Source organism: Mirounga angustirostris, unplaced genomic scaffold (assembly GCF_029215605.1).
Source record: "Mirounga angustirostris isolate CCGP_5_RB_7025 unplaced genomic scaffold, mMirAng1.0.hap1 SCAF_6, whole genome shotgun sequence".
Classification (NCBI taxonomy): Eukaryota; Metazoa; Chordata; class Mammalia; order Carnivora; family Phocidae; genus Mirounga; species Mirounga angustirostris.
In genome coordinates this window covers 102,453,822-102,467,536 of record NW_026991714.1, presented here as the reverse complement: position 1 = coordinate 102,467,536, position 13,715 = coordinate 102,453,822, and the positions used below count along the sequence as shown (strand labels likewise).

General features: G+C 38.8%; 2 protein-coding genes across 10 annotated transcripts in view; one reads left to right on the top strand and one right to left on the bottom strand.

Annotated features, from left to right (window-relative positions):
• Positions 1-13,715, top strand: part of DNAJC9 (DnaJ heat shock protein family (Hsp40) member C9) — an 83,061-nt gene that overhangs the window by 2,421 nt on the left and 66,925 nt on the right. For 3 of the 4 annotated variants that reach the window (XM_054508216.2, XM_064594831.1, XM_045878061.3), the window contains exon 4: positions 1,529-1,612. In XM_054508216.2, coding sequence (XP_054364191.1) covers positions 1,529-1,612 — 84 coding nt within the window. Of the gene's footprint in view, positions 1-1,528; positions 1,613-1,971; positions 5,578-13,715 lie in introns of those variants that run through there. The other variant, XM_045878060.3, reaches the window with a different exon arrangement.
• FAM149B1 (family with sequence similarity 149 member B1) overlaps positions 3,307-13,715 on the bottom strand; it is an 81,591-nt gene continuing 71,182 nt past the window's right edge. For 2 of the 6 annotated variants that reach the window (XM_064594828.1, XM_045878059.3), the window contains 4 exons: positions 11,492-11,716; positions 9,457-9,577; positions 9,081-9,206; positions 5,656-6,084 (listed from right to left, as the gene is read on the bottom strand). In XM_064594828.1, coding sequence (XP_064450898.1) covers positions 5,854-6,084; positions 9,081-9,206; positions 9,457-9,577; positions 11,492-11,716 — 703 coding nt within the window. In that variant the 3' untranslated portion in view covers positions 5,656-5,853. Of the gene's footprint in view, positions 4,520-5,655; positions 6,085-9,080; positions 9,207-9,456; positions 9,578-11,491; positions 11,717-13,715 lie in introns of those variants that run through there. The other 4 variants (XM_045878055.3, XM_045878056.3, XM_064594830.1 and 1 more) reach the window with 4 other exon arrangements.

The following is a 13,715-nucleotide window of genomic DNA, read 5'->3' as shown; positions in this document are numbered from 1 at the left end:
GCATCTGTTTCTCTGGTCTTTTGGGGAAGACCAGACTGGTACTCAAGTAACCATTGCCTCAACCTGGCTTTCCTAGTGGGAGCTCAGTGGAGAGCAGTGTAAGATTTTAGATGTCTGGTGGGTACCTGAGGTGGGTGCCTTATTTTCTATGGCTGAATTGGAGGTGGAGGTAGGTCTGCAGTTTTGATACAAGATACAGGGGAAAGCTGGGTGGGGTGGGGGGGGTGTGTGTGGCAAAGTGGAATGTGTATCAAGATGATCATTTTGAGGGTGTGCATGGCTGACTCAGTAGAGCATGTGACTCTTAATCTCAGGGTTATGAGTTAAAGCCCCACATTGGGCATGGAGCCTACTTTAAACAAAAAAGTCATTTTGGCTCATAGGGCACATCTGTTTAGGCCCACTCTTACAGTTTAAGTTGGTAATCATTTTCTCCAGTGAACTGAGCACAGCTGTATCCATTAATAGGCTATTAGCTTGAGAAACTTTCCTAGAGTTGGGGGCAGGTGGATGGCATAGTTTTTAGCGACTCTAGCAAACCTGGGGAGTGGGTATACAGTATTAAATTGAATACAAGGACTGAAAGTAGACAATGGAAACACTTTTTATTGGAATAACAAAATTCTAATGTATTAGTACTCCTAGCATTAATAGTATTCATTGCTATTCAGAAAATTTAGTGGGGTTTGGGATCTATTATATAGTGTTGGTGCCCTGAAAGAAAGAACAAAGTCATTAACCTTTCCCAAGGTGTGCTTGTGGTATTTTGGAATCAGTGCCCTAGGAAAATTTGGCAGAAGAAGGTGGCTTTGAAATTAGGTAAAGAAAGGTTATAACTGAATTTGTTAGTGTTTATTCTGACTACTTGGGAATTTTATTTTTTATTTTTTTATTTTTTTTAAAGATTTTATTTGAGAGAGAGAGAATGAGAGAGAGCATGAGAGGGAGGAGGGTCAGAGGGAGAAGCAGACTCCCTGCTGAGCAGGGAGCCCGATGTGGGACTTGATCCCAGGACTCCAGGATCATGACCTGAGCCGAAGGCAGTCGCTTAACCAACTGAGCCACCCAGGCGCCCTACTTGGGAATTTTAAACCAGGGTTACTCTCAAGGCTGCCACCAGTCACATGTAGTTAAAGAGTGGGTTTCCAGAGGAGAGGAATTTGAGATGCCTGTATCCTGGCAACAGTTTTGAAGGCATCCTTGGTTAAATGACCTTCCCTCTCCTAGCATTTTGTTTTCATTCTTATCACCATGTGGTTTATGAATACTAAACTACTTGCTACCCCTAGCTAGTAAAAATGGGGAAAACTCAGAAATGCTCATTGGAATCAGAGGATCTACTGCATGCTCTCAGCAGTGTTGTCTTTTAATGAATGACATATTTATGTAATTGTGGTTTGTTGTTGTTTTTTTTAATCTATATAATCCTCAGATTGAAAGGTTCTTACCATAGATTTGCTTTTGGGAAAGGGTATATTTTTAGTATATGCTAGGTTGCCATGGAGTCTAACATGAGTTTCTGTTTTAGGCTCAGGAAGAGGCTAAAGAAGCAGAAATAAGCAGGAAGGAGTTGGGCCTTGACGAAGGAGTAAACTTGAAAGCAGTCATTCAGGTAAGCTTGGCAGGTTTTCTTTGAAGGTTGTCACTACTTCTTTTGTGTTCTGATTCCTACTGCTAATACTTTCTTTATAGTGTATAGTGTTGTGGGTATTTTGTTTTCTTTTTTTAAGACATAAGTCATGTACTATGTTTTCATCCCTTTAAAGTGCATAATTTAGTGGCTTTTAGCATTTTCATGAGGTTGTAGAACAGCACTAATTCCAGAACATTTTTGTCACCTTAAAAAGAAACCCCTTGCTCATTAGCAGTCATTCCCTGTTCTCCCTTCCACCAGCCTCTGGCAACCACTGAGTATTTTTGTCTCTGGATAGCCTTGTGTTTTGAAAGCTTGTGTTTTAACTTCTTAAACAGAGCAGACAAAAGGATCGGCAAAAAGAAATGGACAATTTTCTGGCTCAAATGGAAGCAAAGTACTGCAAACCTTCTAAACGAGGAGGGAAAAAAACGCCTCTCAAGAAAGAAAAGAAATAATGGAATTTTCTCTTCAAAAGACTTTAGGTGTTAATTGGTGCCATCGTAGGCAAGATACAGTCAAGATTTGAAGACAAAAGTCAACCCTCCCTTGAAAAAAGTTGTCTTTCCAGGCTCAATTATTCAGCTCAGTTCTGTAAACCAAGCAGAATCTCTCAACCTGATTTTCGTAGTCTTAGAAATCCCCTGACATTCTTTGAGGTCCTGCATGAAGGAATTTGGTGATTTTTGAGGGAATGGAGGAGAGTGGTATACTTCCTGGCAGTGCTTGTGTCTGTGGATCTTCTGTACAAGGAACTCTTATCTGGGATGTGGGTCTGTCCCATACTGCCTTCAGCAGTTGTTGTTTTGCCACGCGGGAGTGTGTGCACAGCTCTGGAGTATTCAGAGTGTTGTGTTTATTAGAACAGTAACTCTACCTAGCTAGAACGCTTTCAGAGCCCTTGCTGGACATGTGTCTTTCAAATATTTGCCAGTTTGCTTTCATTTTAATCTTGAATAGATCCTCTCTCCTTTTGTTTTATTCAGCCAGGTTTTGTACTCTTTGTTTGAAATATAGGAGAAACAGATGTTGAGATTACTTCAGACATCTTTGTAAGACTCACACATGATGAAATAAACAAGTTAAAAATGACTGTTAAGTTCTGGGGCCTTTTAAATGATCTCAGTGATCATTTAACGATGATCTAGAAAAACTATGAATGGTGTTCAGAGAAGAGAGAAAAGTAAACCAAGTCAGCTTTATAGTAGGTAGCCGGATTTAAGTAGCATAAAGAGAAGTTGTCCTACCTGTAACTGTTGAAAGTCTGTCCTTAAGCAGGTCGCAGACCTTGTTTGAACTTGTTGCCTCATCTATAAAAGGGTGAGGGAGTTGGTTGGGCTAAATGACTGCTTAAGGGCTCCTTCTGATTCTCTTAACTTTCGAAGGCAGGCCATCTTGATCCAGTGGTTTGTTATCATACACTCATGGTATTGATTTGTGAGAATGGTATAGAGATGTTTACTTACATTTAGTCAAATTGGTATGTACACATTGGAATATATGGACATTTTTTGGCAACTGATAAAAGTCTCTGAGTTATAGACTTTTATGCATATGGCATTGAATATATAACAACTTTTCTGTTACTGAGTTTTATGTATGATACTTTATCTGAGGTAAGCACATGACACATTTTTAGTTTGGTTACAAACAGGTTAAAAAATACTCCTTAATTGTATTAAAGTATAATTTAATGCAGGTTGTTTTGAAGCATCTGTCTTCATATGATAGCATTAGTACACTTAGATAAAATAAAAAAATTACCCCTATTTATAATTACTTGAGTTTATCCACTCTGAAGATTTACAGTAAATTAAAGTTCAATGAAATTTAAATAAAATAAATTGAAGCCATAGTTAAAACCACTGCTGCCTTTATGAATGTCCTCCAAAAAAGGTCCATAGTGAAATCAGAAGAATGCTGAAGTTCTATTCTTCTGCTATTAGGATATGTTTATACTAAACTAATTACCAGAGTTTCTGAAATGTTAAGGTATTGCTGGATCACCAATAGATTCTATAAATTTTTTGTTTACTTAGAGTTTAAGGAGAAAATCTGGTAAGACGAGTTTAATAGTATATATATATATATATATATATGAATATATGACCACTAAGGTCTTTTAAGAAGAAAAGAAGCATAATCTTGATAGGAAGCAGGCCTTGTGAGGTTGAGCTGTCCTATCTGAAAATATATATACATTATGACTTACTAATAAGTTACTTTATACCAGTGCTCCACATTTATGTCTTTAGTTAACTTAGCCCTTCCCATGTCTCTTTGCCTATAAGATTGGGCATCTAAAGAGAAAGTTAGGAATGACATCTGTTTGATGAGTAACTCAGATTTTTGACAGCTCTGTCTCCTAAACATGCCTTAAAAATAAGTACAACTCTCCAGAAATTCATATAAGCAGAAGTATTCTAAAGCCAGTGATAATGTTATCAAACCATTATTTGCTGCTTTTTGTGTATGTATAGTCTCAGAATCCTGTAATAGTTGAGCTGATCATTGTTAACAGACAACATGAGTTTTGGGGATAATTATTCATTTGTTACATCTTTGGGTACAAATTTTAAGTCCAATGGAATAGGTTAACTTATGCTGAAAGAATATAGGAACTGGAGAGGGAAACAGTATCCATGTAATCTTTGGCGGATCCTCTTTCTCAGTTATATCAGATTAACACTTCATGAAGATGGTTTTAAGTTGTCTCTTGTATACAAGCTTTGCATCACAAGATGACTGAACACTGACCATGAATTTTTCTCACGTGTTGCCTGCAGCCTGAAGCAGGTTCTTCTCATTTGCCCTATGGTGCCTGCCTGGTTCTAGAGACTGGTCCACCTCTGTTTTGAGATTTTGTAGACCCATGTAAGTGAGGACCTGTCAGACAAAGGTGACATCATAGAGTAACATTAGTAGACATTCTAGATTTGGTAATCTCAAGTTCATATCTAAGGGCTTTTTTGTTCCAGTTATCAGTCGGACTTAAATTTGGAGACTGGGACTAAGTAGTAAAGTATATATTCATCAAGGCAATAAAAACCACATTTGCATTATTTTATCACTTAAAACCAGAAAAACTGTATTAAGATATAAAATCTAGTTTTATTTATTTATTTATGTTAAAGGTTTTATTTATTTATTTGACAGAGAGAGACACAGTGAGAGAGGGAACACAAGCAGGGGGAGTGGGAGAGGGAGAAGCAGGCTTCCCGCCCAGCAGGGAGCCCGATGCGGGGCTCGATCCCAGGACTCTGGGATCATGACCTAAGCCGAAGTGAAATCTAGTTTTAGAGGAGAGGCCACTGGGCGCCTGGGTGGCTTAGTCAGTTAAGCATCTGCCTTCGGCCTAAATCATGATCCCAGGGTCGTGGGTTGAGCCCCGAATTGGGCTCTCTGCTCAGTGGGGAGTCTACTTCTCCCTCTGCCCCTCCCTCCTGCTTGTGTTCTCTCTGTCTCTTAAATAAATAAAATCTTTTAAAAAAAATGAACTATTAGAGAAGAGGCTACTGATTAAAAAGGACTAATATGTCTGTTTGACTTATCTAAATGTTACGACTGTCAACAAGGCTGAATGTAGTTAACTCTAGCTCAGCATTGCTTCTCTATGAGGACTAATCCAAGAAAGAATCCATGGAAAGCATTCAGAGACTACCAAACAATGCTAACAGGAAATGAACAAGAGAATTCACTTGGATGACAGAGATGGTTTGAGGCAGATTACTTTTTAATGTAACTTGTGGATTAATCTTATTAACAGGAAATATTTCAACTGCCTAATACTTCTGATTTCACCTACAACATGGGAAGGACCCTGATGGTCGTGAATGTTATCGTTATAGGAAGAATTAAGATACCCTTAAATTTTCTCCCCTCCTGTGAAAATACAATCTATAGAATATGACTTAGAAATAAAAAATTAATGGGATGGACTCAGACTCAGCATGTCTTGACATTTTTGAATTTTTTTTACCTTGGCCTGGCAGGTTAACTGACCACAGCGGTTTATTCTATAGCAATATGGATTTTGCCAACATAATAAAATCCATGCAGTGTTTGAATGTTATAAACATGACTTACTTAGCTTCAACTTTTTAGATTAAAAAAAAAAAAAGGTAGTTTACTTTGCCAGAGTGGTGAGAAGTTAATTTACATATGGGAAAACAAATCTGGAACTTGGCTCTGAGCAATAGAGGTCTCCTCTATCTTTATTATTATCCCATTTCCAAAAGGAATTTGAGGTGAATTACAAAGATGTAGGGAAACAAAATGTAATAAAATCTGGAGGAAGGGAAAATAAACATCGAAAACAAAGGCAGGGTCTTAACATAGCCACATCGTAGTAAAATAAAAACCATGGTCCTACCTCTCACTGCAGATCCCCTACCAGGTCGGGCCTGATGAGGATACTCAACAGCACACAAATGATGATACTGTGTATCTGGCTGCAAAAGAGAAAAGATGACACACTTCTTATGATGTGACTTCTCCCAAAGAATAATATGTTAGTAGGTTTACAAGGAAAAACCTTGAAATCAGACAACCATGTAAATGGCATTGTCTGACAACCTGAGGGACAAGTTGGCTGAGTACACTCTTGTATTTTCAGTAAAAAATTCCAAGCCAGAGGCCCACAAAACCATTTGTTAACTTGTAAAAAATTTTTAAGTTGTTTTTCTAACTTTAAGTTCTAAAACTTTATTAATATGTCTTTAAGAAAATCTTAGCACTTATAAAAAATGCATATGGTTTAATATTTAAATATTAAATTTAGAATATTATTCAGAATATTTAAATATTCTAAGCATTTTTAATTGGCTGCCAAGGGAATTTTATCTAATTTAGACTGTACTATTTAAAACAACAGAATGGAGCCTTTTCAGCAACATTGAAATACGCATGACTTTACTTCCATACTTGAGATGTGACTCAATATGAAACATTTCAAAATTACCTCAAGGAATTTAAAGATTTTAAGATGTGGCTAAAATATTGAAATGCAAATATTAAAAAAAGCTGTCAATGCCATCCTGCTGGTGCTTCTGGAATAAAAAACATTCCTCTCCGTTCCCTGTCAGAGAACTGCTATCAAGAGATTTCAGGAATTTTTTTCTGGTGAAGCCCCATCTTTTTTTATTGGGGTCACCAAACTTCTTTTCTTTAGAGGGCCAGACAGTAAATATTTTAGGCTTTGTGGTACATACTGTTGCAACTACTCAACTCTGCTGTTGAGGTGGGAAAGCAGTCATAGACAGTACATACATGAATGAGTATGGCAGCTCTACTGTAATAAAACTTTATGTACAGAAACAGGCAATTTTTGTGGTAAGCCAAGTGGCCCATAACAGTAGTTTGCTGACCCCTTTTCTAGGTGAGAACACCAAGGAGCAGAGCGCTAGTCTGGAAGTGCCAAGCCAGGGACTCGGATCTAGTGCGCTTAGTTACATTGAGCTACCAGCTCATCTCCCTTTGCGTGACAGCAAATTGGGAAAGAAATAGCTAAGGAATGAAATTCTTACTTTTGTTATAAACAGCAGAAAAAGAAGAAGCTGAAATGTCTTCATCTGTTTAATTTAATTGCTAAGGCAACCAAAAATTAAATGTGTTTTAGAGAATCTAGCTGTAGAATTTAATCATCAAACACTGCTTAACAAATGCTCTGAATCAAATTTTGAGAAGATTAATAGAGGTTTTAAAGCTTTCTAGGATTCACATTGAGGAAGAATCAGAAATGCTCACATTTCCCTTTAGCTCCTGTTTTGGTGAGTTGCCCCCTAAATAAAGCATCTTGAGGTCTGTTGAGTTGAATAGTGTCCCCCATCCCCTGCCCCCGCCAATATTCATGTCTACCTGGAACCCGTGAATGTAACTTTATTTGGAAATAGGATCTTTGCAGATGTAATCAAGATAAGATGAGGTCATATTAGATTAGGGTCAGCCATAAATTCAGTGATTGGTATCTTTATAAGAGGGAAGTTGGACACAGATACACACAGGGAAGAAGGCTGTGTGAAGGCAGAGGCGGAAATTGGGAGTGATGTGGCTGCAAATCAAGGAGTACCAAGGACTGCTGGCGACCACCAGAAGCCGAGAAGAGCTGAGAACACATCCTTCCCTAGAGCCTGGAGAGGGAACATGGTTCTACTGACACCTGGATTTTGGACTTCTAGGCTCTGGAACTGATAGAATATTCTGTTTTAGGGGCGCCTGGGTGGCTCAGTTGGTTAAGCGACTGCCTTCCGCTCAGGTCATGGTCCTGGAGTCCCGGGATCGAGTCCCGCATCGGGCTCCCTGCTCAGCGGGGAGTCTGCTTCTCCCTCTGACCCTCTCTCCTCTCATGCTCTCTCTCTCAAATAAATAAATAAAATATTAAAAAAATTAAAATAAGGGCGCCTGGGTGGCTCAGTCGGTTAAGCGACTGCCTTCGGCTCAGGTCATGATCCTGGAGTCCCAGGATCAAGTCCCACATCAGGCTCCCTGCTCGGCAGGGAGTCTGCTTCTCCCTCTGCCCTCTTCCCTCTCATGCGGTTTCTCTGTCTTTCTCTCAAATAAATAAATACATAAATACATAAATATCTTAGAATATTCTGTTTTAAGCCACTCGGTCTGTGGTGATTTGTTATGGTAGCCCTAGGACACTAATAAACTGTCCCATTAATTTGTTCTCACCACTCTTTTAGTGGAGAATTGTATAGTGCTTTAGGCTGATATATTTCAAGGTTTATAAGTTGGAATAAGTGGGCTTCAGATATCACCATCCCGAAAAGTGGTGGAGGATTTGAGGCCCCTGGCTCCTAGGCACTGAGTGTGGCTCCAGTTCCCCAGGCTCTTCGAATCCTTTTGCCACAAAGCAGATGAGGTGGGGCTGAGTGGCTGGCCTACAATCCGGTAAGGTCAGCGCATGACTTCCAACCTCCCAACTAAGCTTTTTCTATTACTTGCTTAAAAGTAAAAGGGCCAGTAAATGCACATTAAATGGTAAGGTGATGTGAGCATCTCAAAACACCAATTTAAAAAAATGAATGTCCTGACTTGCCATCCATCAGTCCACAGCATAATCTGATACCACTTTTGGTGTAACTCCGTAAGAGCAGTGTTAGAGAATGAGTTATACTGATTTGATGTATTGGAGTTTAATATTGTTTTGCTTATTCTCAGAAGTATTTAATATTTAACAATTTAAATTGTTTAAAATTTGCGACATGTATAAGTCATTTTACCTTATTCTTCATTTTATCTTATTACCTTTTTTTAAATTCTATTTGAATGTCAGAGACCAGTTAGAATTTCAATGAAATGTACTTACTACACTATTTTTATTGTTAAGAGCCTCCGCTTTTATTCTTGGAGTTGATTAAGGCACTATGTGAAATCTTAAGTCTGCCAAACTAGTTTTTTTCTTTCCCCAACTGTCAAGACCATAGAGGAAGTATGTCACTACCAAAAATGATTGAGTTGTGTTGGGCCTGGAGAAAAAGTCAGGTAAAAGGAGTCTCTCCTGGGGCTGCTGATGGTTGGGCTCATCCACCACTGCACTTCGAGCTCGATTGGAGTCACCATGGGTTTTCTGCAGGGAAGACAAAAATTACAGAAACCATTAAACAATTTGTAGCCAGAGCTGTGTATGTCCTACATCAACCCAAGTAGGCATGGTAACTGCAGGCTGAGGAACTCCCAATTCCATTGTTATAAAGTTAGGATTCAGTTTGTACTTTCGACAAAATATAGTATAAGTTAATTCCAGAACACGGATCCTGCAGAATTACTGTCCCTGAGGTTTTATAAGCACATATAAAGGCAATAGGAGAAAGACCTACCGTTTGCCTTTGTGGCCCAGCAGTGCTCAAGTGTTCCACTTCAGCTGTGCCGATAGGGGGCAGCAGATTGTTTCGACTCAGGGGCATTGGTGAGGGAGAGAGCGATTCAGCGGCTACTGGGCTGCAGATCCCACCAGCAAACACCAAGATAAGAAAGCATAAAGTTAAAACAATACAAGCAAACTGATTAGAGTCGAATGAGGGAGATGAGTTTAATGTCATGTACAGAATGCTTTAAGCTTCCTGTGTTTCTAAGTAAAGCATGCTCAGTGAAAGGATTTTGGAAAATCAGTTTGGGGGGGAGGTTTTCATAATACTTTATGATTTTTGTTGAAACTTTATCCTGGGCACACAGCAGAAGTTGACCCTTTGTCTCACAGAGAGCTGGACAAAAACAGTTTTCCCTATCTGGTGTTACACCATTTTGGTGTTAACCTATTAAGGGTTTGTAATTTCACATCTGGTGGATTCTCCACAGTTCTGGGCCTTTTGGTTGTCCTTTTCACTAATAACAGTAGTCCTTCCTTATCCACTGTTTTGCTTTCCATGATTTCAGTTACCCATGGTCACTGGTGTCTAGAAGTAGATGATCCTCATTCTGACATATTGTCAGAAGGTCACTAGTAGCCTCGTGCTGCATCACAATCCTCCATCACTCCCCTTGCTTCATCTCATCACGTCGGCATTTTATCATCTCACATCACAAGAAGGGTGAGTGCAGTACAGGAAGATACGAGAGAAACCACATTCACATAAATTTTATTCCAGTATATTATTATAATTGTTTCACTTTATTATTATTGTTAATCTCTTACCATACCTAATTTTGAGGTTAAACTTTATCATAGGTATGTATGTATAAGAAAAAATAGTATATATAAGGTTTGGTACTCTCGGCAGTTTCAGGATCCACTGGGGGTCTTGGAACATATCCCCTGTTGGTCAGGGGGGACTGCTGTAATTATAATTCCCAGGTAAAATTCCTAAACTTTCCTTCCAGTTTGTAGCATTACGCATATTCAAGACAGTACCTGGAAATCAATGATACTTTCATGTCCCAGAAGAAACAAGGTAACTTGTTTCCACTTTGAAGAAACTGTCAGAAGGTATGAGAGATTAATTATACTTCAAGACTGCTTATCCTCAAATAAGTGAATCTATAACTATATCAATACCAACATCAACATAATAAAATAGTGAGTAGGTGAGAAGAACTCTGGTGTCCTGACAAAGCTTTTTGGGCATTATGGACATCTCTTTTAGTGAATCTATTGGGATAAATTAAAACAAGCTGAAAAATCAAAGTCAAGAAATAACATGTTGGGAGGGAAGTATAGTGAGGTGCTTGATTAAGAAGCTGAATTCAAAACATAGTTAAGCTATATTATCTCATACCCTTGATCATAGTTTTAGAATCAAACATCCTAAGATGTTTTGTGAATCAGCAACTAATGAAAGAACTTTATTTAAAAAAGTAGGCGTCTAAGTATTTTTTGCATGACAAAGCTCAAAGTGAATTAAGGATGGGAAAAGGAAAGAGAATATGGTTAGTGTTACTTCCTAAGAAGTGCTAAAGGATATTTTTCCCAGTATATAGACAAGTACTTATCTGAGGTTAAAATGTTATCTTTGTCAGTGGAATAAGCAGATCCCAGTGGTACAGAAAAGTATTAAAGGAGAGTTAACTTGTTTGGGAATGAATTTCACTGAGCATGTACTCACTAAGGAAAATGTTTGATAAGACACATATATCTTATTTCTTCGATAAGTGTCACTGAAGTATTCTAGCCAACATTTTGTTGTAGAAGTAAAAATCTTTAGCTAAATTAACAGAAAGATCCAATATCTGAATTTTATTCAGATTTAACTATATTTCTTTCTCTGTTGGATTTAAACCAGGGTGTAGTCCATCATGAGAATATGTAATGATTAGTTTCTAGACACATATTTCAACCTTATATTTATATTCATTCTCTATATAAAATTCTTCATTAGTTTTACCACAGTTTCCAAAAATTCCACTTTAGAAACCTACACTTGGGATCCCCTGAGGATTTCTTCCATAGGTCTTGGCGTTCCAGCACATGAATGGCTTGTGCTGATGGGACGAAGGGTACGTGGTGGGGGATTGCGTCTCCTGGCAGACTGCACTGTGTATGACAGAGCCGATGTACTAAGCTCCAAGGCTCGATTTGGCCAATTTCGAGTTGAAAGGATGGTACTGGATCCAGGTCTCGTAAGTAACTTGTCATCGAGATCTCTAGTGGCCAAATCAGAAACTCAAAATGAAATCAACATTGCTCTGTATAGGGAAACAGGACTCAAAGGCTTAGACTCTACAATACATTTAAGGGAGAAAAAACCAAAAGTAAGTAACCTAGTTTATACAAGTCATGTAATCTAGCTCAGGCATGAGAATGTGTTCTTAAAAGAAGGACATAATTTTAGTCATACAGGTAATTTACTAGAATGGAGATTTGGGAAAGCAAGTCCATTATTCACTGCCATGACAGTCACTTCTTCAGTTACAGTGAGGGCTGACCTGAAGATTACTTGCTCTAGGGTGCTTCCCAGAGTTCACCTCAGGGACTGAGATCCCTACCATATTTGAGGCATTCTTTGTGCTGAAGGAAAGACTTCGTTGAAAGGCAAATAATTACTGCTTAGGAGCAGTGTGGCACCAGTGTGGCTCCCACTCGAAGATTAAAATGCTGAGCTCGTTGGAGCCTTCAGGGGTAGGGGTTTGGGTTCCTTGGAAACCTGGAAGCAGGCAAAGGGTCCCAGAGCCTCGTGCTGTGCAGGGCACTGGAACTACAGTAGATTCCTATCTGCATAAGCAACTGAAATACAACAGTTTTCTGGAAGTACTCTGGTAAGTAGAATGCCATGTCCAAACAGCTAAGTAGCTTAAACTTTGTCCTACAGATTCAGGTTTTTGTTTTTGTTTTTTAGGCGGATGAGATATTTGCATTGTAAGACACCTGAGAAATAGTGTTTGGACAAGGAAATGGGGGGAAAGTGAAAGAATTAAGCTCTGCCACATGCTCTTTTGGCTTTCAGCAAGGTCCTCAAACTTTGAGGCCACTTTGGTATCCTGTAGTGCAAAATATACCTCAGTGTTTGGAGGACTTTGAAGGGAAAATACCCACCACGAAATGGAGCTAAACCTTATGCATTACTCACAAGAGATCGTGCTGGTCTACCTGCCTCCGTAACCATTCACTTATTAGCCTTTTCTTTACATACCCTAACTGCTTTCTATGACAGAAGCTTTAGGCCTTAGCTGCTCTACGCCTGTCTTGTCTTCTGGACTGCTCATTCATAATTCTGGATTCAGTTATCACCTTTAGCCCGGTAACTTCTAGATCAACCTCCAAATCTGACCTTTTCCATGTTTCCAGTGAGATGGCTTGGCACTGTAAACTCAACCCACCCCAAACCAAATTTATCTTTACCCTACAACAAGCTTGCCCTGAGCTTTGAGATCTCAGAGTTGACTTTGGTTCTTCTGTTTTTATAGAATCTGATTTCTTTTACAGTATCTCCTAAAATATTCCATTCCCTTATCCTTTGCAACAACTTGAGTATGACTTTTAGTAGCTCATGCTTGAACTCCTATATTAGACTCTTTATCTTCAGTTCCTCCTGCTTCAATCCAGTCTATTGTTCTTCTGCTGTAAAATCTATCTTTAAGATTCCTGACTTAAATGAGTGTGCTCCCTAGCGAAATTCATACATTGGTGGGAGTGTCAAATGGCATACTTTGGAAAACTGTATGGCAGTTTCTTATAAAGTTAAACATACACTTACCTATCCTGTGACACTTTCTACATATTGACCCAAGAAAAATAGACCACGGGGCCACAAAAAAGACCCATGCAAGAATGTTTATGGTGCCTTTATGCATAAGAGCCACAACCTGGAAACACCCCAAATGTTCATTAACAGGAGAACAGAAAACAATTGTGGTGTGTTCTTAAAATAGAATATTACTTGGCAATAAAAGAAAAGGCCACATGCAACAACATGAATGGATCTCAAAAACATGGCATTCAAAACCGTACAGTCTGGTCTCAACCTTCATTAATTTCATAGTCTTCTTCCCCACTCATCACACCACGATATATTTTAATTCTGAAAGATTGTCAGTGATCTTTGGTCAGAAGCATTAAAATTCTGACCTATCCCTTTTCTTACTATAGCAAAACTGGTCTTGGGGCACCTGGGTGGCTCAGTCGTTAAGCATCTGCCTTCGGCTC